At 44.9% G+C, this 26,454-nt stretch overlaps 1 protein-coding gene across 2 annotated transcripts in view; it reads right to left on the bottom strand.

Moving 5' to 3' along the window:
• The window catches only part of palm1a (paralemmin 1a), a 45,607-nt gene extending 27,696 nt beyond the window's left edge, over positions 1–17,911 (bottom strand). For both annotated transcript variants that reach the window (XM_018745915.1, XM_018745914.1), the window contains exon 1: positions 17,530–17,911. In XM_018745915.1, the coding sequence (XP_018601431.1) occupies positions 17,530–17,534 (5 nt within the window). In that variant the 5' untranslated portion in view covers positions 17,535–17,911. The remainder of the gene's footprint in view (positions 1–17,529) is intronic.
• Between the last annotated feature and the right edge of the window lie 8,543 nt (positions 17,912–26,454).

Raw genomic sequence — 26,454 nt, 5'->3', positions numbered from 1 at the left:
TTTCTTAGACGCGTCGCACTCAAAGCTCTACTATGAGATCGTAGAGTGTGGTCAAGTGTGACGGTCATAAGCGAGGAGCTGCTCACAGCACCACGTGGTCAGAAAAGACACGCATTGCTGTGGTCCGTATGTAGAAGGGGCTGCAGCATGAGAAGTGCGGGTGGCCACTGCTGTGTGTCGCTGTATTGCTCAACACAGGCAAGACGGAGACGGAGGCCATGGGTGTGAACGATGCCAGCTGATTGGGAAAGAAGGAATTGAACAAAGACGAGAAACAAGAAATGGCTCCTCGGGGAGGAAGTAGTTGATTTTGTGATCTCTACTGATTTCTAGTACTCCTCTTCACCTCACCACTGCTTCGAATCAGTTCTAGAACTATCTGAGATGTTTCCAATCACCGTGTCTGAACTACTGAAATGATGTCTCAGAGTCAGTGAATTTTGATCATGGGTTTCCACATTTTCAGGGTGTACTGAAGGTGTTGCTCGTAAACTGAGTCTGTCCAAGAAATTCTGTAACAGCAGCAAAGATGCGCTCAAACCACTCTTACACATTCTTGTATCATAAAGTTTAGTGTGCGAGTAACAGAGAGAGTGTGTGTGTGTTCCACTGGTGTATGGATGAGTGACCTAGTTTAAGTAGTGTATCTAGCAGTGTAAGTCACCACGGTGAATAAGGTGTGTGGGCTGATAACACTACATAGAGTTCAGTGGAAGTTGCTTTGGAGAAAAGTGTCTGCTAAATAAATAAATGTGAAGGTAAATCTAAACATTCATTTAGCTGGCGATTCTCTCCAAAGAGACGTACTCCCCTTACGGTTCTCTACCCATGTGAACAGCGGGGTGCGTTTTAATGGAGTAAATGCAGGTGAGTATCTTCTACTGCAGCACGAGGGTGGGATTCAAGTATGGGCCCTTCAAGTAGAAGACGGCAGCTCTGTTTTTGACAGTTGTTTGAGGCACATTTTATTTGGTTTATTTGGGCAGGGTGAGCACTGGATGAAGCCGGTCGATGAGAAAATAATCTGAAGCGAGCACAGGTGCTGCTTTACGTTGGAGAATGCAAAGAGCGCAGACATACCATTGGAGCAGACCACACGGCTCGTTTCACAGATCAGTCCGTCAGAGGACACCCGCCGCTGGCATGCCACGAGCTGCCCTCAGCTGACTCTTACTACTCTAGTAACACAGCCCACAGTGTCACTGCCACACAGTGTTGTTTCACAACAGACTGCTTAGCGCAGAGACTACAGCAGGGAGACTCCATAACGATTATAATAAACACGGGAAAAAGGGAAACGGATTCTTTTAAGCATGTAATTGCGCTTGATAGCCTTTAAAGCTGCCACTCATTACAACGTGAAATTTGAAAATGTCTTCTTGTCACACATCTTAGTTTACATGTAAAAAAAGATATTGCTTGATTCGCCTGTAGTCTTTGGGCTTTTTTCCACATTTATTACACTTTTAGCTTGCAACAGTAGTAAAACCTTACTTTAAATTGTATAATGGGAACATTTGTTTAAATAAGGAGAGTACAGCATCCGCTTTGTATTCTGCAGAACGTACATCAGATAAGTACCTTAACTAGAAGATACAGTTTTCTAATTAAACTAAGAGTACGACACCCTGGACGGTCTATTAGAGCCTATTATTCTCACTGGCTGTAACAGGGGCTCCTGAAGGAAGCAAAAAAAAAAAAAAAAAGAAGTAGAGATGTGAAAGCCTTGCGCTGTCAATGGTGAGAGAAAGAGAGAAGTTCTGAGACTTCTTAACCAGCAAAGTTGTCATTCCATGGCTGAAAATAAAATCTCACTTTGTGAATAAAGAATGTTGCTGAAATTGTCAGTTCTGTCTGAAAAAATCTCATTCCATCACTTTGAATTTTGTGGAACACTGACAGCAGAGTGTAACTAAATATAACTAATCACATTTTCACAAGGAGTTACCAAATATATTTTATATGAAAAGATGGAGGTAGTTAGATCATTATTAACTCCCCCAAAAATATACACACTTCAGTAGATGTAAAATATTTATTTACTCGGGTCGGAAGGCTTTATCTAAAAGCAGGACAAAAGGAAAACACTGGGATTCAGACAAAACCGCAGATTTTCAGTTTTGCTCTTTAACATTTGAGTTATTTAAACAACACAATGTTTGAAGGCATCTAATAGCCTTGGCTGTGCAGATATAAATGAAAAAATAAATGAAAAACCTCCATCTCAGAGTTCATTCCACAGTTCTTCCCTCAAGGTAAACATCAACTCAGTTCACTGCAGCCTGCCTTTCAATAACAGCAATTGACTATATTGCGATTCAAAGAAAAATCTCTGCTACCTTGATCTGTTGTACCAGAGATCTTGGCACATGACAGCACAGAAAATCTTAAACAAAAAAAGTGATAAATTTGAAAAAAAATGTAGGTCATACGGGATGAAGTGAGTGTTAAATAAGCAAAATTTCACAATTCTATTTAAACAAACATGTTAATATGATCTTCAGCCAACTGATACTTAGTATGTAACAAAAGTAACACAATGTTTTAATATTTAAATATCATAAAAAAAGAAACATTAACATGGGAGGTTTGCATTTCTAATCCAATTCTTTTCCTGGTCTTTTGAAATCAATACAGTGTGAGACAGATTGTGTGGAATTTTCCATGTGGGCGGGAAAAAAAAAGCCAAAATTCAAGTGGAAATGTGTTCCTCATAATATTTGGAGAGCTGTGCAACAGTTAATCTTTCAGAAAACATCTGCAACAAAATAAATATTTGATACAGATTGCCTTGTTATTCTATTAATTATTAATCACATTAAATCATGGCTGACCTGGGACACAGATGTAGGCCCTAAGTCTACTTTAATTTATCTGAATGAAGCATTATGGTCTTATTCGCTTGTTGATAAAGATTTGTGTGAGATGGATGCAAACTTGGTTAAAGGATGGTTCTGTGTAACAGCCTGACTCCTATACGTTTACAAAAAAATTAAGAATTATCCATCCATCCATACATCCATTTTCATGCCCGCTTGTCCTTCTGGGTTGCGGTGGCAAGAGGGAGAGCTTAAGAATTAATACAGAATAAACACAGTAAAATGTGTCTTGGCCATATGCCTTTAATAGAGTCCAGCAGGAGAATGTACTGTTAGATTTTGGGCTACACACTAGTCCCCCCTTGAGAAAGTCTGCCTAGGCATATGGATGGTGCAGACGTCACCCTGGCATTTTTTCTGAAAGTTCAACACAAAGAATGCTTTTCGCCTAAAATTTTGCATATGCAGACAGTTTCTTGTACTTACAAGTGGTTATCTGCCATACTCTTTAAAAAAATAACCATAATAAATACTGCTCCTAATTTATATGAATAACTGTACTATGCTGGTAAAACAATTATTTTTAACCACTGCCAGTGATGAGTGTCGAGTTGCGCTGTTGAGCTCAGCTCCAATGTTGGGCCGCTCCTCCGTTTCTCTGAGGGCAGCAGTATCAGCTCAGTGATGACAAAGAAGGCTCGCCATCCTAAGGAACCAATCAAAACGGGCACTCACATAATTAATAGTAGTGAGCGTTGGCGTGATTATTGTCAAAGAGCACTGACATAATCAAAAACACACCAGTTAAAACCTCACACAAGTGTCAGATTTGGGACTTATAATAACCTTATTCTATCAAAGAAACAGTTAAGAAATTCTTTAAAAATAAAAATTAATAAAACACTGTATTAAGTGTGTATCCATGTCTCTGCACTGCTGCCATTTTGTGTCCAGTGATCTGGGTGGAACGAGTGAATCTTCACTCACGTACGCATTTCCTTGGTCTCATCCTGTTTTTGCAACAGAATTAGGAGACACAAGCTGAAGCACCACTAACAAAAGCCACAGTCTAATCACATGCATTAGCGAAAAAGGCACAGCAAACCATGCGACTGCTCTAATCGGTACCTTGTGTGACACAGAATCTGTTGTTAGGAAATCAAAGACCCATTCACAGATGTACTACTACTAAAAGAACTCTATCATTCATACAAAGCTCTATATTTATGTATATAACTAACAATATTACTGTGTATCATTTTTTTTCTAATTAAAATAATAAAATAAACAACATACACATAAGGGCAACAAAAACACTATCCCTGCAGCACCTTTAAGACAAATTATGGTGTCACTAAGTAGTTTCTTTTGAAGACATGAAAAAAATCTAAAATAAAAAGTCGCCAACCATTAGAGTAAAACCAGACTACATAGTTTTGACAGCTGGAGTAAGACTATGCTTCAGGAATGCTGCAAAGAATACATCTGCATTGCATATATAAATTTGCAGCATTTCAAACCTCCTCTATACTCTGGAACAAGAACCAAAGGCAGAAAAAAAAATACCCTTGGGATGTTTCCTGTTGATTCTCAGAGACTCTATGGATCGGGATGGAACAGTGTTGTGGGAAGCCAAGAAAAGGCGTGGCCTACGATATTAATGTTTTTTGTTCTAGCATCCATTTTCATCTGTGTATCTTGTGCGTATCTACATTCCAACATACAACTGATCAGTTTTCACGTCTTGAGAAGCGGTGCATCAGTGTATTAAGAACGACGCTGAAACGCTGGTATGGTAAGCGGGGGCGGACAATAGGTATGTCTTACACAATGGAAGTTCCTTACATTTAAAAGGTTTGCATTGTAAAACAAAGCAAAGAAGGAAATACAGTGTGCCAAGTCAGATGAAGTCATGTTGTCTTCTGCTTCTTTTCCTGAAATTTGCATAAGGCACCCCAAGAAGAATATTGATAATTTGTGTGCTTTAGTCAGTCAATGTCTTTGTATGGCCAGAGTCCACCACATGTAGTAGGGAGGGGATCAGATCCTTACCGAGTTTCACCATAGTACATTACTTTCCTGTTTTAATCGGGCCAAACCAGAAAGAGCTAAAGTCTCTCTGGAGACACCCCAGGGCTGATCTTCCTCAAGGCTGAACGGTGCTCGTGTGAAAGCGCCTTTTGTAAGCATAGTTCACCAATACCACAACGTACAAAACACTGATGATCATATGACAATTTGTGCTGCATGCACTATCAGAGTGCATTCTCTTGACTTCAGGGCTTAAAAAGTACCATACACATTTTACATTCAGGATTTACATAAAACTCTATGGCTAGGAAGAAAACTTAAACTCCGGAAAAAACTTCAGACTCTCCTGCACCACAGTCATATTACACATGTAGATGCAGCATGTCTGATGGATTTTTTTTTTCAGGGATTTCCAGTTTGCCCTAATGTACTCTTTCTAACTTTGCAGCCGATTCAGCCATCCACAACAGCCCCACACCTGCCTGAGTGCCTCAAAGGCCACCTCTACGTTTCTCCAGTGCACTCGCCGCCCAGCTCATTGCTTTTTTTACACGCTACAGGTCACACGGCGTTTGGCACCCGGGAGCCAGCAGGTTTGTAGTAGGCATTTATGTGGCGGCCAGACGAGATACCCTGTCCTCTCTCAGCCAAGAAGCTCTTGGTCCAGCAGCGGAACAATTCCAGTTATGTCATGTCGCAGCGAGATCTCCTAGTCACAAGCAGCAGGCATAGCTTAGGACTAAGGTGTGGTCTGATCAGAAGGGCTCAACTTGCTTGGAACATTGCTTTCTCACTGTGGTCAGAGGGGGATCTAAACAGAAGGCTTTTTCTCAACTGCTGTACCAGAACCAGTGAAGGCACTGGAATTTTTCTTGTAGCCAAAGGCCTATAGAATCGAGGTAAAATACATTGCAGACTGTGGCCTGTGGTGAGAAAGCCATCGGCCATGCAGGAACCAACTGGGAAAAGAGCACACAGACACCACTGATTTCTTCACAGTAGGCATGGCGATGATGCTTACACTTACAGTAGTCTAAAATAAAGCACCAGCAACAATAAAACTAAGCTAAACATGGGAAGAGCAACCACAGCAGTAGGAGAAATGCAAGGGTGCACCTATGGACATGGTCGTAATCTCTATCTATCTACTAAACCAAAAAGCAAGAGTGAAAGTCTACCACGCAGTAGGTGTTAGATGGTTAAAAGAGAAAAGGGGCAAGCCTATTATCTTGCAAACATCCAGGCAAAAAAAAAAAAGAGGCAGTCTTCTCGTCGCAAAACACCTCCCGTGAAGAAATCAAGTGACTAAAATAACTGGGAGAGGAAGCAGGCGTTCCAAAGGCATTCTATTCTTAGTTGAACAGTAACATGGGTTACACTCTATTGGTGATGACAGAGGTTGCCTGGTTTCAATCATCTCACTGGTTTTGCCTTTTGAACTAATGTGGTTACGCTGGAAAACCCAGGCACTGCGCTTTCGCAGAATAACGCCGCAATCCCTCACCCACTTCCTGCAATCTGGCTGTCAAACCTTACAAGTCAACCATGCTTTGGAGCTGCAGCGGTTGGAATCCATAGTGTGGAGGCAAAGAAAGTATAGAGGAAGCTGTAATCTTCCTGACCAGAGGACAACAACACTGGCAGTCTCCCCTCTTCCACAGTCCAGCAGAACTACAATGAGAACCATGCAGAGTTTTGAAGACTTCATCTTTGTGTTTTCTGTGCAAACCATTTAAAACCATGCAATGTCATAATGAAGGACTTAATATGGATTCTGCATGCTTCCAGACAGCAGAGCGACGCAAGACATTTGCATTTATTCATTTTCCAGAAGACTATCCAAAGTGATGTACAAAGAGTATCATTTAGCTGACACCTTCACCCAATGTTATGTACATTTATTCATTTAGCGGATGCTTTTCTCCAAAGAGACTTACAATGTTCAGCGACTTACAATTACTTACCCATTTATACAGGTGGATAATTTCAATGGAGCATTTTTTAAGAGTAAGTACCTTTCTCAAGGGTACCACAACTAGATATGGGGACTGAACCCACGACCTCTGGATCTCAAGGCAGCAAATCTAAACACTACACTACCAGCTGCCCCCAGCTGTACTTCCTCTGCTATATACAATGAAGTAAATTCCAATACTACAATCATCCACCCTTCCATACAGCAGAGCAGTACATCACACTCACTACAAGAGTAGTGACAAGTCACCAGATCACCTGAAACATTTGCTGTGAGAGGAAACAAGAGGACGCAGAACAAACCCATGCAAATACATGGAGAAAACACAAACTCCACAGAGGCTGAATGGAGATCAAATTTACACCCAATTGCATAGCCCAGACACTGTGAAGCAGCAGCCCCGTCTGCTGCACCACCCTGCTACCGAGACCTGAGACCAATGCCATCATATGGTCGTCTCTGCAGTAAGTGTTTGGCTCGTGCTGTATTAATATCTCAATTTCTGTTAGACCTTGTTTGCTAGTTTCATTATGACTGTAGTAATTACGGCCCCTAATCAATAATCACGGCCCCCATCGTGTCCAAAGAATTTCAACTTACTTGCAGAGTTTCAATTAATGTGCATTCTTTTATTTTTGTCTTTAATGGTATTTCTGTATCAAAGGTTAAATTGCATAAATGCTGAGTACCATATGTATGTATGATTTATTTGTTAGCATTTGTCAGGTGTGTCTGACAAAAGAGCTGAAGGAGCACATGGAGGAAGCCATGCAGTATCACGGAGAAATTAATGAGCGGACACGGCTTTGCGATGTAAATTATTGAGAAGTTAATTGTAAATTAATTGTGCCCATTTTAATGAGATTTGGTGATATTTTACATAAATAAATGTCACTTTGGAACCCAGTAATGAAAAAAAAACTGTGTTTCTAACAGAAGAATTCACCTTAAGAATGGTTTTTCAAAAAACATTATCTTTGTATGGTGGGGGAAGAATGTAAATGTAATTGTTTTAATAGAACATAAATGAAAGATATGTTTTAGGCTGTGGCCAAAATGTGCACTTGAAGAACCCAGGTTTCAATCCCGCCTTCTGCAAGACTACGCTTGAGAAAGGTACATACAATAAATTATCAAGCTAAATAAATAGGTAAATAATTGAATCTTAAAATTGTAATTTGAGATGGAGAAAAACAAAGCTAAATAAATTTTCGATGAAAAATAAAGACATGTGTATATATATAATATATATATATATATATATATATATATATATATATGTGTGGTTAAAAACATTAGTAACATCTTAACATGAGAAAAACACATATTTCAAACCCAGATGTGAAAAAAATGTTTATAAATGTCCTTTGATTGAAAATGGAACAGTCTTAAATGTACCAAATTTTAACTCACAATAAATTTTAACCTGCTGGATTTATTCTACAGGTAGGAATTTTAAAACTGATTTGACATTACCCTTGCAAAATTATAATGCAATTAATTAGGCGCCAGAGCATAATTCTTTATTCTCAATCATCACATAACAGATTACAAGTAAATTAGCTTCTTATAGGAGATGGAGGTAAGGTATTGTTGACACATCTGAAACATTGCTGCCGCCAGAGATGCTGCCTCTGAGTCATGTCTTCATTTCTAATCCATCTGCCTGCTCCTGCTGTCAAAGACACTGTCTTAGTTATTTTAATCTGGAAAATGGAACATTTTCAGCGACGTAATTCACATCAATAACCTTAATATATCTGCCTGGAACAGGAGTAAGGTGGTGCCAGCCAGCATCCTGATTTCAGTAGTGACAACATGGGCTAATTGTCCTCTACAGACATCCTCCCCTGTGAAAGCACCTGCAGCGCTATCCCAAAGGTTCAGTCTGGATTCTCACCAGAGTGTAAATTTAGAAATTAATGCTGTCAATAGCATACTTGCATAGTGTATAAAACAAATATTTCATTTGAAAAGATAGATATTACAAACACATAAAAATAGAAGCCTGTTGAGATAAATGCGGTGGAGCCAGGAGCTGACATTCATGCACATCAATGAAGGTCCACAGCGAAGCGGCTTTTCAACTGTTGCACGTCACACTGATGAAGACGACTGCTGTCACCCTTAAGGTTTCAATATTTTAAATTAGCCACTCAAAACACTTTGCAACTGAAATTCTCTTTCAATACGTGCTCATTTAACTTTCTTGCATCTTTGCCACTTGACTGTTGAACATTTAGCATCGAGCATTTTGGAAACTGGCTTGCTGGACTGCAGGTTTTGGAGCATAAAGCTGGACTTCCGTGCGAGAGACAGCAGCTCTGTTTGCTGTATAAAAGCTATGCTGAGATCAACAACTTTTTGTCTTGTGCTCTTTGCATCTTTTATGTAAAACAAGACAAAACTGTTTGGTCAACAAAGAATGTAGTTAGTTCCAATGGACACAATTTCAGATTTAAAAAAAAAAAAAAACTAGCAGCTGTTAAATTCTGTAAAAAAAAAAAAAAAAAAAAAAAAGAACACCTATCAAATCTTTGTGGTGGTAGTTGACGCCAGCACACTTATCCCTAACAAAAGTTCCTAAAGATATTAACACAGCAATAAAATACGCCCCTTTGCTGTAAAAGAACCGAAAATATCGTAACTCACACACGACACGATAGAAAAGGCTAACCAGTTTACAGACAGACAGGAATCAAGAAAACACAGAAACATGTCTTGTAAATAATGATAAAAGGCGAAGCTATTAAACAACAATGCACAGAAAATGTAAGCCACCATTAGGTCTCCAGCCCTGCCACCTCTGCCGCTCATTATCACATCTGGGCACGTCACACGTGGTACCCTGGGGGACTGTTTCTCCCAGGTTCCCATGGCAATGCAGAGTCGAGCCCAGCTTGCCCTACCCAGGACTCCAGTAGCAGACAGCGGGTGGTGAAGGAAACCGTGGTAGACATCTCTACGCCCCAGTGACAGCCACAGAGCTAGTTGACCACACTAGTCCGTTAATTAGGACTAGCCTGCTTGGCACGGGTTCTGAAAAACCTAACCTGTTCCCAGGTCTCCACAAAAAGAAGTCTAAGTGTTCGTCAGCAGCAGTGATTATTCATGAGCTTTTGTAACGTGTGAACACACTTGGATAAATTTAGAATAATCCCCACAGGACTGAATCTCTCCTCTTTGCCAACTTATGGAGTCTAAGAGCAAGGCTCAGAAGGGAGCCTCCTTGGAATGAAAAGCATGGACAGATTAGGAAGGGTGTCACATCCCACGGGGTCACTGCCCCTCCTGGTCAGAGGCGGCGCCACTCAGTGCCGCTAGCTAACGCTCACCTATCACCTCACAGGCTCGTAGGACATGGAGGTATAAAAGGAGCCAGCGGAGCAGAACTAGTCGCGGATTCTTAATCAGCAGTTCTCTTGTGCTTCGTTGGCGATTGGTAGTCTCTTGTTCCCTCAGTTTGTTTTCTAGGTGTGCATGTTCCAGTCCCGAGTGCCCGTCCCGTCAGTTCCTGCCTCTTGTTCTTCAGTCCTGGTCCATCGTTCCTGTCCGGTATTTCGTCACGTCTCAGGGTTGCGGTCAGACTCACAGATTAGCGTTTCACTGTTCACCGTAGTTCCAACACCGTGTGTGTTTCCTGGTCTCGTGTTTCTTGTTTCACTTCCACCGAGTGTCTTACAATATTCACCGTACACGTCTAACCTCACACTGCACGTGAAGTCATTATATATTTCGTCTGTGTTTGGACGTAATAGCAACGCGCGTCCGTGTCGGACTCCCGTCCGGACGCAACAGAAGAATCCGCCTGCTAATATGACTTCAGCGGAATGGCGTGAGCTGGCGGATCTGACAGAGGCGAACCAAGAACGGCTCCTGGTTTGCGCAAATGCCGCTAGCCGCCTCACAGATCAGTTGGGGCGGTTGACACGACTCCTCGGTCGCGGTGGGCGGGGCGCCGATCCGACCAGTTCGCAAACGCATGATGATTGGCGGACATGTCTTTTTGATCGTCTTTATGCTTCCTCGGGTCCTCGCGCGGAGCCCACGAGCCCTGTGCAGACCAATGGGATCAGCGCTACTGAGCAGCTGTCCGTTCCCTTCCCGGAGGCTTTGCAAGGTAGTAGAGGTGAGAACCAGAATTACACAGAATACTCAATCTCCAGTCCAGCCTCTCTGTTCCCAGGGCCCTACTCTCCAGAGTCACCCCCTAGCCCAGACAGAAAGACAGAGAGACAGTTCTTCCCCAGCACCAAGAGTTTTCAGGTGCGTTCCAGGTCTCCAGTGGAGAAGACATCCAGCCCCCGATTGTCAAGACCACTCTCTCAGGAGTTCTCGCCGGATTACCGGAGCAACTCCAGGTCCAGCCGGACCCCGACGCCGCCAGGGCAGCAGGTGCCCTACAGCCCTGTGGACAGTGAGCCGGCTCAAGCACGCAACCTTGTCAGCTGTGCAGGGCTCGAAGAACAGTGCGTCAGACAGGGAATAATACGACTCAGTAACGGGCGTTTGACAGAGGAGGAAAGGAGGCGCCGTTTTCTGCAACGCTTGTGCTTTTACTGTGGAGCTGCGGATCACGTTCAGGTTTCCTGTCCAGTGCGGCCACCCCGTGGATCCCAACGGACCGACTTACTGGTGAGTGATGTATCTCTCCATACCTCCCTGTTGACATTACCAGTTACAGTATCCTGGGGTTTCCAGCAGCAGCAGACGGAAGCTATGGTAGACAGCGGCGCTGCAGGGAATTTCATGGATCATGATATGGCCGCGTCCTGGGGCTTGCCCTGTGCCCGATGCCCAAAACCCCTGGCTATTAAAGCTATTGATGGCGCTCCAATCGGGTCGGGGCGTGTAGAACAGCGCACAGAGCCCGTTACTATGCAGGTAGGGCCACTCCATAAGGAACAGATATGGTTCTATCTGATTAAGTCCCCTGATAACCCCATTATTTTGGGATATCCATGGTTATGCACCCATGACCCTATTATCTCTTGGAGTGAGGGGAAACTGCTGTCTTGGGGACAGCAGTGTCCCAAACACCTGGAGACGTCTTGTAACTCCACATCCATAGAGAGCCCTAATGCAGATCTTCCCCTGCAGCTTCCAAGGGAGTATGCAGATCTAGTGGCGGTGTTTAGCAAACACAAGGCTGCAGAACTGCCTCCTCATAGACCTTGGGATTGTGCTATAGATCTTTTTTCGGGCACTACACCCCCTAGGGGGCGGGTATACCCTCTTTCTCAACCTGAACATCAGGCAATGGAGGCTTATATAACGGAGGCACTAGAAGCCGGATTCATCCGGCCGTCTACCTCTCCAGCTTCCGCTGGCTTTTTCTTTGTTGAGAAAAAGGACGGGGGTTTGCGCCCCTGTATTGATTATCGGGGGCTAAATGCCATTACTGTGAAGTACCCGCACCCCTTGCCTCTTATCACGTCGGCCCTCGAACAGGTTTCCGGTGCTACCATCTTTACTAAACTGGACCTTAGGAGTGCATATAACCTGATTCGCGTTAGGGAAGGGGATGAGTGGAAGACCGCCTTTAGCACCGCCCTCGGCCATTATGAGTACCTGGTCATGCCTTTTGGCCTGGCGAATGCACCTTCCGTATTCCAGGCTTTTGTTAATGAAGTACTCAGAGAACTAATTAATCGCTCAGTATTAGTGTATCTGGATGATATCCTGATCTTTTCTCGGTCCCGTGAGGAGCATATTGGACATGTCAGGGAGGTGTTGCAAAAGCTGGCAGCACATAAGCTGTACGTGAAAGGGGAGAAGTGCCAGTTCCATGTGCACTCTGTGGATTTCCTGGGGTACATCCTAACACCCAACGGGGTCACGATGGATCCACAGAAGGTCTCGGCAGTTCTGTCATGGCCTCAGCCAAAGACAGTAAAGGACCTGCAACGGTTCCTAGGTTTTGCGAATTTCTATAGGCGCTTCATAAGGAACTTCAGTTCCGTTGCAGCCCCGTTGACTGCGCTGTTAAAAGGAGCCCCTAGGCGCCTGACCTGGACTCCTGAGGCGAGTCAGGCCTTTGAAGACCTAAAGCAGCGTTTTACTTCTGCCCCAATCCTGAAGCACCCTGATCCCAAACTGCCCTTTATTGTGGAGGTTGATGCTTCTGAGGCCGGGGTAGGGGCAGTGCTCTCACAGCGCCAGGGAAGTCCCCTGAAGCTCTATCCATGTGCGTATTTCTCACACAAGATGTCGCCTACTGAACAGAATTATGATGTAGGAAACAGGGAGCTCTTAGCCATAAAGATGGCCTTAGAAGAGTGGAGACATTGGTTAGAGGGGGCTACGCACCCATTCTTAGTGTTAACTGATCACCGGAACCTGGAGTATCTGCAGAAGGCAAAGAGGCTCAATTCCAGACAGGCGCGGTGGGCCATGTTCTTCACCAGGTTCCGTTTCACGGTGACCTATCGTCCTGGCTCCAAGAACGGCAAGGCCGATGCCCTGTCCCGTTTGTTCGAGGTATCGCCTCAGCTCTCCCCACCAGACACCATCTTGTCCCCGACGCAGTTTGTGGCTCCTATCCGTTGGGCTTTATTGGACGATATCCAAGCAGCCCAACGTCAAGAACCCGGTCCCAACGAGCAGCCCCAAGACAAAGAATACGTCCCGTCCACTGTTCGGTCCGAGCTCCTACACTGGGCCCATGATGGTCCAAGTACAGGACACCCAGGGGTCAACCGAACCTTGAAGCTTCTCGCTGAACGCTTCTGGTGGCCATCCATGAAACAGGACGTACGAGACTTCGTCCTTGCCTGCACCACATGTGCCCAGGCCAAGGTCCCACGGCAGCTGCCAGCAGGGCTTTTAGAGCCACTCCCGATTCCCAACCGTCCATGGTCCCATATAGCGGTGGACTTCCTTACTGATCTTCCGTGTTCTGATGGAAACACCACCATATTGGTCGTCATAGATCGCTTTTCCAAGGCCTGTCGACTGATTCCTCTGAAAGGTCTACCTACAGCCCTGGAGACCGCGGAACTGCTGTTCCAACATGTCTTCCGGCTGTATGGCCTGCCAGAGGATGTCGTCTCGGACAGGGGACCCCAGTTCACCTCAAGAGTCTGGAAGGCCTTCTTTGCCCGCTTAGGAGTCTCAGTCAGCCTCTCCTCTGGGTATCATCCACAGTCTAATGGGCAAGTGGAACGCCTCAACCAGGAGGTTGGACGTTACCTGCGGAGTTATTGTGCTCAGAATCAAGCGGATTGGAGCAGATACCTCCCCTGGGCAGAGTACGCCCAGAACTCCCTGGTCCATTCGTCCACAAACTTAACTCCTTTCCAGTGTGTGCTCGGTTACCAGCCTCCGCTGTTCCCGTGGACGATGGAGACCAGTGGGTTGCCAGCTGTGGACGACTGGTACAAGAAGAGTGAGTCGGTGTGGGAATCCGCACATGTCCGTCTCCAGGAGGTGGTATCCCACCAAAAGGAGAAGGCCGACAAAAGGCGTAGGACTGTATTGTACCAGCCAGGGCAGAGAGTATGGTTGTCCACCCAGGATCTCAAACTGCATTTGCCCTCGAAGAAGCTTGCCCCCCGTTTCATCGGCCCCTTCAAGATCCTGAAGAGGATCAACCCGGTTTCTTACCGTCTTCAGTTGCCCTCGCGTTATCGTATCTGTCCCACGTTTCATGTTTCGCGCCTCAAGCCCCATTGTGTTTCCGCCCTGCAGAGCCCAGCAGTTGCTCCACCTCCACCGTTGGATGTGGATGGTTCTCCTGCCTACTCCGTCAGGGCCCTCCTGGACTCCAAACGGAGACGGGGTACGCTGTACTATCTGGTCGACTGGGAGGGCTATGGGCCGGAGGAGCAGTCTTGGGTACCAGCACGGGACATCTTGGACCCAGCTCTTATTGAGGACTTCCATGAGTGTCATCCAGATCGGCCTGCTCCGCGACGGCGGGGGCGACCGCCTACCCGCCGGCGTTCTGCGGCTGGAGCCGCCCCTGGAGGGGGGGGTACTGTCACATCCCACGGGGTCACTGCCCCTCCTGGTCAGAGGCGGCGCCACTCAGTGCCGCTAGCTAACGCTCACCTATCACCTCACAGGCTCGTAGGACATGGAGGTATAAAAGGAGCCAGCGGAGCAGAACTAGTCGCGGATTCTTAATCAGCAGTTCTCTTGTGCTTCGTTGGCGATTGGTAGTCTCTTGTTCCCTCAGTTTGTTTTCTAGGTGTGCATGTTCCAGTCCCGAGTGCCCGTCCCGTCAGTTCCTGCCTCTTGTTCTTCAGTCCTGGTCCATCGTTCCTGTCCGGTATTTCGTCACGTCTCAGGGTTGCGGTCAGACTCACAGATTAGCGTTTCACTGTTCACCGTAGTTCCAACACCGTGTGTGTTTCCTGGTCTCGTGTTTCTTGTTTCACTTCCACCGAGTGTCTTACAATATTCACCGTACACGTCTAACCTCACACTGCACGTGAAGTCATTATATATTTCGTCTGTGTTTGGACGTAATAGCAACGCGCGTCCGTGTCGGACTCCCGTCCGGACGCAACAAAGGGGTAATTTTAAAACGAGTTTCAAACTAAATGAAAAAACGGAAAACTGCACGCGGCACAAAACTCTCCGGTGCCAAACCACTGCTAGCCTCCTGAATTTACAAATATTTATTTAGTGGACACTTCTGTCCGAGGAGATTCACAATGTTAGGTCTGTCTACTAAGCTACTTGGTATGATTTATTTATTTTTTTTTTTTAAATACAGTTTTACTGTAGTTGATCAAGACCACAACAGCAGGACCAGGAAGTCAAACCTTGGACCCTCTCAAGGTGGCAACAGTTACTACTGGGCTACCTGCTGCCCCCAGTGTGCACCTCATAGTGTGAAACAACTCTTGCGGATGTAAATTACCGAATCGAGACTCTTTGGCTTAGGATGTGCAAAGAAAGTGGTTCTGCACAAGCAGTGAACGTTAAACATTCTATTTTCCAGAACTAAATTCTCACGCTTTCCTTCATGACCAACTTGAATGAGTAACGAAAGCCTTTCATGCTCTAATATCTCCAGTTCCAGCCACAGGTTCAACCACAGCATCGAGCCACCGTCACCGCACTGAGCCTGAAGGCAATAACCACATTACAGGTACGCCTAGAAAGGACAATAATGTAGAAAAACTGACTGAAACCGCTTGTCCCATGCAGGGTGCCGGAGCCTAATCCGGAAACACGGGGCATAAGGCTGGAGGGGGAGGGGACACACCCAGGATGGGACACCACTCCATCACAAGGCACCCCAAGTAGGACTCGAACCCCAGACCCGGCAAAGAGCAGGACCCGGTCAAGTCCACCACACCACCCACTCGAAAAATATAATGATACACCAAAATATGGAAACAAACTCACACTGGTCAGATAAATGCAGAGAATGAATTGGGCCAGTCACAGAGTGTGTGAAACACACAGGCTGCAGCAGGGGTGTGTGTGCATGTGTGTACAGGATGTAGCAGCTGTGATGGGGAACAGAGGTCGAGCATCACACAATGGCATTCCTGCAGCAAAGAAAACAGCACTCAGCAGCCGTGGGGAACGCCTGGGCTACGGAGCTTCAGGACAGGCTGAAGGGTGGACAGCAGCACAGAAGAGGCGCACGCTGATGTGTGTGGTGATTCTCTGTTTCCTTCTCTCTCTCTCTCTCACACACACACACACACACACACACACACACACACACACACACACACATAGAGAGAGGCTGTGGAGCCACAGTGGATGGAGAGCCTTGTGCACAGCCATGTTGGAACAGCCCCACTGCTGTGAAGGGTGATCAGAAAATGCCTGCTGTGGAAACCTCCACACACACACCCCCACACGAAATGCAGCGCTGCTAAACACGAATGGTCCCCAGCTCACTGCTCCCTGTCAAACACTCAGCCCACTGCAAAAAGATCATCATGATGATAAATGAAAATAAAAACACGAGACTCGCTGGAAATATGTTTCAGTGTGTGCGTGGAGAGCGTTCCCCGTGGGCACACAGCACACTCACACCGTGAACCCAAACAACACGATGGAAGCCCCGGATCGATCAGTAATAGCGCTCGCGATCAATGAATGACACACACACCGCTCGCGTTCCGCGTGCCTTCAGATAACGTCCGTAACATGTTACTACAGACACGCACCGCATGCGTGGGATTAAAGTGCCCAAAAACGCGCGGAGTGTCCGTTCTGTGACACCGACACACACCACGCAGCTTGCTTCCCTGCGCAAAGTAACACGTTAGCGCGCGTCTCGCTCTCACGCGCACATTCAAGCGCACAGCCCCGCTCGTTACACAATGCGCGCGGGACGCTGGAAACGGTGCGGCGTTTCGCACAGGGGACACGACACACACCCACACGCGCACTGACACACCGACGAGCGCGTGCTGGAAATGTAACCCGTGCAAACGCAAATCTGTTCCGCTCACTGACGTACGTGTGTGTGTGCGCGCGCGCGCGCGTGTATATGTTATGTATTGCGTCTGCTCCCCTCTCTCTCTGTCTGTACCACACAGCTGCAGAGCAGAGAGGCGAGCAGACGACGGGGCGGCACGCGCGGGATTCGCATTGCGGGATGATGATGCTGAGGCGCCCAAACACACAGTCATTTTCATAATGTCGCCGTTTTTTCTTCGAAAAAAAAAAAAAAGCAAATGAAAAGGACACCGCCAGTGCGAATTCTTGTGTGCGTGTGTGTACACTCACTCCATTGCAGCCCTCCGTCCTCAGTCTGTCTGTCTGTGCCGGTGTCCTGCGCGCTGCCCGCTCGCTTTGTGTTCACTGTCTGTTGATACAGTGTTGAAGGAGCCCTCGAGCCGCTGTGTCCGCGTGCCCTTCCTCGGCCCGTGTCCGCGCTCGCGCTGAGCTCAGCCTGACGATGTCCTTCCTCCTCTCCGTCTCCGGTGGTCGCGGGAGCGCCGCTCCTCTGCACGCGCTGCGAGGGTGGAGTGCGCGCGCACGACGTCCAGCCGCTCCTCGCTCGTCTCTTCACGCGCAGCAACCTCCCACCGGCCCCCTCCTCTTCCCCTCCCAAATACCTTTTGTTTGCTTCTCGTCACTGATACCGCGTTATAGATTGCGATGTATTTTTTGCACCCTGGTGCAAATGTGAAGTGTGACGGGCGCGTGCGCCCTCTTTTGACGAGATGAGGGAGCTGGTGGGGAGACTACGTGCATAAGGGATGTGGTACCAGGAGAGGCAACATCGTATTAGTGGTAGACAGTAATTTACCTTTATTTAAGCGGTTGCATCCTTCGGTACTTTACACGTTACAGTGAATTACCCGTGTAAACTGCAGGGTATTCTCACTGTATCAGGTCAGAGTAAATAAGTTGCTCATTTGTACTAGAGCAGGATTCAAACCGGGATCCTTCTTCAGACTTTTTGTCCAAACCCAGTACAAGACCCAGTGTAACTGCTGCTGAAGCTTCCAGAAATACTGCTTATTACACACTTCAGGATAATTTATAGACCAGACAAGTAACCGATAGTATTTTACCATGTTAATCCATGTTTTTGGTGATTAACTCTAGTTACTGAGGGGGGGGAAAAAAATGAAAACACAACACCCAGAGTACCAGAACACACACACACACACACACACACATTTTCAGAACCGCTTGTCCCATACAGGGTCACGGGGAACCAGAGCCTACCCAGCAACACAGGGCGTAAGGCCGGAGGGGGAGGGGACACACCCAGGACAGGACACCAGTCCATCACAAGGCACCCCAAGCAGGACTCAAACCCCAGACCCACCAGACAGCAGGACTGTGGTCCAACCCACTGTGCCACCGCACCCCCCAGTACCAGAACACACACACACACACACCTTCAGAGCCGCTTGTCCCATACGGGGTCACAGGGAACCGGAGCCTACCCGGCAACACAGGGCGTAAGGCCGGAGGGGGAGGGGACACACCCAGGACGGGACGCCAGTCCGTCGCAAGGTACCCCAAGCGGGACTCGAACCCCAGACCCACTGGACAACAGGACTGTGGTCCAACCCACTGCACCACCGCACCCCTCAGTACCAGAACAATGAATGCAAATATCAAAAACCAAGTTCATGACTGAGAGCCTCTGTTAGGAATGCGTGCTTTAAGACTCCAGCAGTAACAAGAGGATCATCTTACACTCCCACTTTGAGAGGAATGGTGTGGCCTTTGACCCTTCCTCACACTTGCAACACAATGATTTTTGTTTTTGTGTCTCAGACGGCACACATGTACACACTATGTGTAAAAGAGGGTACAGATGTCTGTAAACTGGTAGGACGTACTGCTGGCTGCCTTCATGAGGAGAACCTCTCTTACGCAACATGACCTGAGATGCACGGTGGGCCGTCTGAGAAATCCTTGCCCCCTGCCTTCCCAACATTCTGTAGGGTGGAATTTATGGGTGGCACACCGAGTAGCGCTGGTCTCTCACAGTGCCTGGGTAGTGTGCAAGAACATGGGTTTGATCCCTGCTCAGTCTATGTGAAGTTTGCATGTTCTCCCATTGTCTCTGTGGGTTTCCTCCAGATGCTCTTGTTTCCTCCCACACTCCAAAGATATGCTGTTCAGGTTCACCTGTAGTGTGTGAGTGTCAGAAAGAGTGTGTTCCACTGATGTATGGATGAGTGGCCTAGTGTAAGTAGTGTATCTAGCAGTGTAAGTGACCTTGGTGAATAAGGTGTGTGGGCTGGTAACACTACATAGCATCCATTGGAAGTTGGTTTGGAAAAAAGTGTCTGCTGAATTAATGTAAAGCATGGTGTTGTGGACAGTCCCTTCCCATATTGGGAGATGATTATAATAATGTTTTAAAACATCACTTTATCAATGATGAATGCATAGCTGCTGTAAGAATGTGAAACCGCTTTGCATTGTACCATAGCTGAGGTACACACACTGGACAAAAGTTCCTTCTTCATTTAGTACAAATATGACAATTCAAATGTCTTAACTGCATAAAAATTTGTAAGTATTTCCAAGTCGCTTTTTACAGAGTTTTGATGCCCATTTGAATACATGGATTGCAATTTTTTTTCTGCTTGATTTTGGTGAGGAGCTACTGGACATAGTTGTGGAGGGCTGATGAACAAGGAATGTGTACAGACAGGTGTAAAATTATGCTACACTTTAATATTAAAATTAAATAAGAAAAGTCTATTCTGCCATTCCCCTGACTTTCTAGGACAGTCTGCATCGTCTGCTGTGTTGCATCAGTTAACCAGCTCAGCGGTTGCCATACTGAGGGTCACTAATCTTAAGCAGCAGATCCTGCAAGAATTAAAGTATGTTTATAAATACAGCATTCCGTGGTGGCGCAGTGGGTTGGCCCGGTCCTGCTCTCTAGTGGGTCTGGGGTTCGAGTCCCGCTTGGGGTGCCTTGTGACAGACTGGCGTCCTGTCCTGGGTGTGTCCCCTCCTCCTCTGGCCTTATGCCCTGTGTTGCCGGGTAGGCTCCGGTTTCCCGCGACCTAGTATGGGACAAGTGGTTCTGAAAGTGTGTGTGTATTCCCCCTTTATGAAAGTAATATGTTTCTGAAAAATCCTTCATAAGGTGAACTCTCATAACTGAAAGACATAATGGCCAGTAGTTTCACTGGTGAAGGTTTTTTACATTCTGTAATCCCATTAAAATGGCCACAGTTATTTCAATAGTTAACATTAGTTATCAAAACACAGCATAACAAGGCAGTTTCCCTTCATAAATTACTTTATAATACTGTATGGCTGTGTACCTACACTCATTTGGCTCTTTCATGATTGTTATACTGTATACTGTACGTGTGTGTGCTACATTGCTGTACTTTTTAAATGTATAGCTGAATATAGGTTGTTTACTTTGGTGTATTAATTTATTTATTATTTGATTAAGGTATCAGCTGAAATCATGCCAATAACTATTGTCGCTTTGGAGAAAAGTGTCTGCTGAACGATTAAATATAAATGTAAATGTCTTATGCTGCTCAGTTTTTGGGAGGCCCACAAAATCCAAATTCGGCCCTCATAATTATAATCAAATTGTATGTTGGAATGTAGATACAGAAAAGATCATAATCTTGTGATCAAAATCAAATTCTCATAACTCTGGCATATCTCGGAGAATGATTATGGAATTTTAATGGAAAAGATACTTATGAAAGTTGACAAGGATGAAAGCATCAAAGCAGATCTGGTGAGCCTACATTCTTTCATAGGATATACCATATGTCAGCATTTATATCTTTGTATCACAAACCTTACATAATCAGTATCAACAAGCAGTTAAACTAATCTTAATCTCTAATGAAGGTTGATGTATTCATGCATTTCATGTTTGTATACTTTCAGCTGTACATCACATTGGAGAAAAGCATCTGCCAAATGCATAAATCTAAATGCAAATGTGTTTATTGAAATAATACAGATTTGTATTGTGGCCACATTCAATTCAGTTTATTTTTATAGAGCGCTCTTCTCACACAGTGACACAAAGCGCTTTAGCACAGACATAAAGCAAGAAAAACAGATACAAATAAAGAAGACAGTAGACTAATGGCTACCATAATGAAGAACTTATTATAGAGCTATAAGTATACCTACTGGCCCCTGGGGAAAGGAACAAAAACTCCCAACTGAAGGTTGAGGGAGAAAAAAACCTCTGGGGGTCCACGGGCCAGTGGTTGCCCACCCCTCCTGGTCATTCTAGAAAGTAACCATTTGTAAGCCAGTGTGTAACAAGTAATAATGATATTGTTGGTAAATGGCATCTTGGATCCCCAGCTCGGCATGGAACATCTCGATCGTCATGGCAGATGGATATCACCCTCTGTCAGGACAGGACACATGTCTCCATATAGTAAGAAATATATTGACTAATGGGACAGTAAGTAGTGTAGTGGTTAGAGCTGATGCCTTTGGACCCAAAAGGTTGGTGGTTCAATCCCCACCTCTGAATATAGTACCCTTGAGAAAGGTTTTCTTCTTCTTATGCCTTCCATCCCTTCTGGGACATAGGCTGCCAACAAGAGTTCTCCAGACATCCCCAAGAGCTGAGATGTCATGAGGTCTCCTTGCTGGTGTTTCTGTAGCTGGCAAGGTTTTTACGATGTGGGGTAGCTAGCCCCACGCCCAGCCCTCCTCCTTTCTCAACCGGGCTTGGGTCCATACATGGCGGAGTTCTTGAACAAGGTGCTTGCCCTAAATTGCTCCAGTAACATTACCCAGATGTGTAAATGGATAAATAATTGTAAGTAGCTTAACACTGTAAGTCACTTTGGAGAAAAACATCAACTAAATAAATAAATGTAAATATTTTGAAAATTTCTCATCTTTCAGCAGTTTGAATTGTATGTAAGATGGGAGGTGGGATCATGACACAGGGCAGGGCTGAGCTTACCTGCCCCATACCAGTTATTTTGAATGAAGGAAACCATCTCCCTCTAGTTAACTGTATAAATAAGACTAGTTAGTACAGTATACCAGGCAGCTAGTCTGAAGATGCCAAAGCTCAGGTTAGGTTTTAATATCAGACTCTGCATGGCTCTCATGGCAATTTTGGCATAAGCCTTTCCAGCAGTGTATATTCTGTTTTATGAAAGGAGCTGAAGGTTGAAAGAAGTTTTCTGTTTGTGTTTTTCCTTCAGTTTTGTATCAAAAGCCCTACTGTAGTGTGGATGTATTCCATGTTTTTGATTACTTTCATCTTGGAGTCACAGGTACCGTTTTTGGGCAATTTCACATTTTTTTCATGCATATTCTTATCTTGGTATGTAAAACCACATTTAATGAAAATTTTTTTACATGTTAATGATATTTATATTATTTGACTTGTGAGCCACTTACATGGCAGTTAAAATGTCTTAGGGGAAAAAAACTACTCAGAACACAATTTCCTAATTCAGAGGAGGATATACACACACACATTTTCAGAACCACTTGTCCCATACAGGGTCGTGGGGAACCAGAGCCAACCCAGTAACACAGGGCGTAAGGCCAGAGGGGGAGGGGACATACCCAGGACAGGATGCCAGTCCGTCGCAAGGCACCCCAAGCAGGACTTGAACCCCAGACCTACCGGAGAGCAGGACTGTGGTCCAACCCACTGCACCACCACACCCCCCTTGAGGAGGATATAATGAATGTGTAATCAAAACTGCCACAAGAGTCCCTTTCTCATTGTTATAAGTGTTGATTTCTCAAATGACCACATGTAACCTTTCCCTAAGAGGTTTCTGTTGTGTATTTCCTTCATGCATTTCTTTTTTATTAAACTTCCAAAAGCATATTATACCCATGGTTTCCGTCAATGCTCAAATTTAATTCATCCAATGTCACTGACTTGTCCAATATAGGGTTGCAGTGTTCTGAAGTGTATCCCAGAAGCATGAAGCATAAGGCAGAGTACAGAGTGGGTGGGTTGCCAGTCCTCGCATGGGATGCAGTTCATAATGATTACTATTCTCTTCTCAAAATCATACTTCAAGAAATATAAGAAGAATGACAAGTTAAGATCCTCATAAGGTATTTTAGCTAAGAGAACTCTCACACACACACACACACCCACTCCCTGAAGGCACTTGTCCCAAGCAGGGGTTGCAGCAAGCCAGAGCCTAACCCAACAATACAGGGTGCAAGGCTGGAGGGGACACACTCAGGACAGGACGCCAGTCCATCACAAGGTACCCCATACAGGACTTGAACCCCGACCCTCCAGAGAGCAGGACACGGTCAAGCCCACTGTGCCTCCACACCCCCCAGACTAATTGAAATGGTTTAGACTAAGATGTGTTATGGCTAGTGTTACATATTGAAGTGAATTTATCCTTTTTTATATAAAAAGGTGACAACTGAGTAGGAGGAGTGAGATTTGTGTGTGTGTGTGTGTGCTTTCAGATTACAAGGCCACTACACTACCACACAACTGCCCATCTCTATGGGGCATAAAGCATGGCATTCTTATCTACTGGCGGAGAAGGCTCTTGCTTCTGGAAAGGTAGATGGTCTGCAAAGAAAACAATAGATGGATTTGTAATCTATCATTTAAACACACCTTTTCTTAAGATGCACTTAAAAGTATCATAAAATTATGTAATATTGTATCATTAAATACAGATGCCTAGGTATTGTTTTGATTAGCTGCCAGTTTTATAATCTGTATGTAGGGTATATACATTTTGCCATTACTTTAAAATTTACTTATTTAGCAAATGCTTAAATGCAAAGTGACTTACCTGGCCAAAGCTTAAAGATACAGTAAATACATAATATAAAAAAAGAAGATAAACACGTATCAAGAAAAACAGATACAAGAGTACAATCAGCCAAGTATGTTTATACCCTATTATTTGCAACAGTTTTAGGTTAAATACCTCATTGACACTTCATGTAAATTATTTATTTACACTGCATGCAATTATATAAAAATTTGATGTAATAACATAAAATGTAAAAAGTACACTGCAAATCTGCACTTCTTTGTGTTTCATGTTAATTATTTTTTAATTGACTAAAACATGCATAGAATAACTTTTTTGATAACTAGGTTCGATGTGATCCTTTTAAGTTTCTTCTCAGATTTTGTTGTAGTTTACCTGAAGATTGTACCTTTCCTCCAGTGTTCAAATGTAAATGATGGATGAATCAAAACAACGGTGGGGGGGTGCATTATGGAGACAGTTACATGCCTGCCAGGTTTCCACCAAACATCCGCTTTGTATCAGTTCAGTAAAGACATGAATGCTCTTATATGTACAAAACATTTTTTAAGGATGCAAAATTATGTAAATTTTTTTGTTTTGATGCGTTTTCCCTTCTTACAGGTGAATTAGCGGCTTAGAAAAAATAATTCATTCCTGTTGGCCTTCTGTGATACCTGTCAAAGCAAATTGCACAGTGTATTTGTAAGTCCAGCTGTGATAAACTGAGACTTGCAGGAAAATTTGAGGCGCGTAACCCTATGTGATACTTGTGCGTGGATGCAGTGAGTTGACACTGAAGCTGGTTGTACCAGCACCGCGGCCTGGGAGCTAGGGGACTCTTGACATGCAATTCTCACGGCACCTGTAGATGGCGTGTGTCGCCGCTTCGTTCCAGCCCTGCATCCTCAGGGGACTGTGATGCCGTCGCTGTCCTCGGTAATGCTGTGCAGCAGCAGACATAAGGCAGCACAGGCAAAGGCAGGCTGAACGTATGCCCTGCATAGTGGTGTATGCTAGAGGACTGACCATAACAGCTGGGGCAGGCCAAGAAGAATGAGATAATGAATCCTCATGCAGCTTTTGGAAAAAAAAGATATTGGCTCGCTTAAGTCTGCCCTGCTTTTAGTGAATTATATATACAGTATTATAAAATCATTTACATTAAATTATTATTATTTTTTTTTTAATATGTACACTTTCTCTCAGTCTCGCTATCTGCATGGTGCAGTCTGCTGGTGTGTCCATGACAATGGCAGTGGCACGGCAAATCGGCCAGTTGGCACAGCCACATTAATGATCTTGTCAAAGAGATCCATCCTCTCGAGGGGTGATGGAAAGCTGCTTATTAGGCAAAGCTGGAGACCGGGCAGCCGAGCAGTTCAAAGCGTCAGGGATAAACCGGAATCGCAAGATTTCAGGCTCGCTGGCTGGTGGGGCTGCACTGCTGGTTTGGGTCGAACGTTGAACATTTCTTTGTGCAGAAGCTCTTTGCCATTGATGAAGGCCAATGCTCTCATTTGTTTATTGTCCGGCAGGAGTGGAAAGCTTGATGGTTGTGTGTGAGAGCCAGACGAAAATAGTCCAGTTATGCGCTGTGAAAGCAGGGGGCCCAGCGTGTCCAGGAAATCGGTCAAAACAAGTTGGCATCTCTTATTTCTGTAATGATTCCAACTGAGTAAAGCATAATCGAAACAAGAACAATGTTGAGTGAAAATGTTTGATTTTTCTGTTACATTTCAACAGGCCTCATAATTATGTGCCAAGAACACAGTGGACAGCTATAACAGTTTTAACTGTGTTGCGTTAAGGTGTTCAATGACAGTTCTCCATATTAAAAAGCTGTCCTCAGTGATTGTAGTGTCTCCCATTTCCTCCCAGCCACCTCGCCATCACCCCAAGTCCATTGCTCACGCATTTCTCACAGCTTGTGCACAGCCCCCAAGTTGGAAAGGCAGTTGCCGTGGTAACTCGACACATCTCCTCTTACTGTGATCAATGGGAATGTTCACATCAGCTCCTGGAACGGAGCCCATGAATTGGGGCTTCTTGATTTAAACTATGCCGACATAAAGGAAGGGCCTTAACTGCGAGTGGAGATTAAGGAGGTAATCCTCAGCCTAATTCTCTATTCACGCTGTAACTAGACCACCTTTTTTCATTTTAAGAAACAGCATTTGCACAAAGCTTAGGTGTAACGTGGCAGGATTATATTGGTTCAGTTACAGCACTCCCAGCATAGAGGAAACATCACTGAAAAAACTAATATTCTTGATTTATTTACCTTAAATTATATAGTTTTCATTTTGTGTATTTGAAACACGGTGGCATACATTATCCATGTACCACACTGTACTATATTTAGGACATCAGTACACCTGATATGTTTTTTTTTCCATAAGAGTAGGCAAAGAACTGGGGCAGTATAATGCAGTGACCATTCCTAAAGATCAGCAAAAAT

The sequence above is a fragment of the Scleropages formosus genome, chromosome 9 (genome assembly GCF_900964775.1).
Source record: "Scleropages formosus chromosome 9, fSclFor1.1, whole genome shotgun sequence".
Lineage (NCBI taxonomy): Eukaryota > Metazoa > Chordata > Actinopteri > Osteoglossiformes > Osteoglossidae > Scleropages > Scleropages formosus.
Note: the sequence above shows the minus strand (reverse complement) of the source record. Positions and strands in the feature narration are given on the sequence as shown.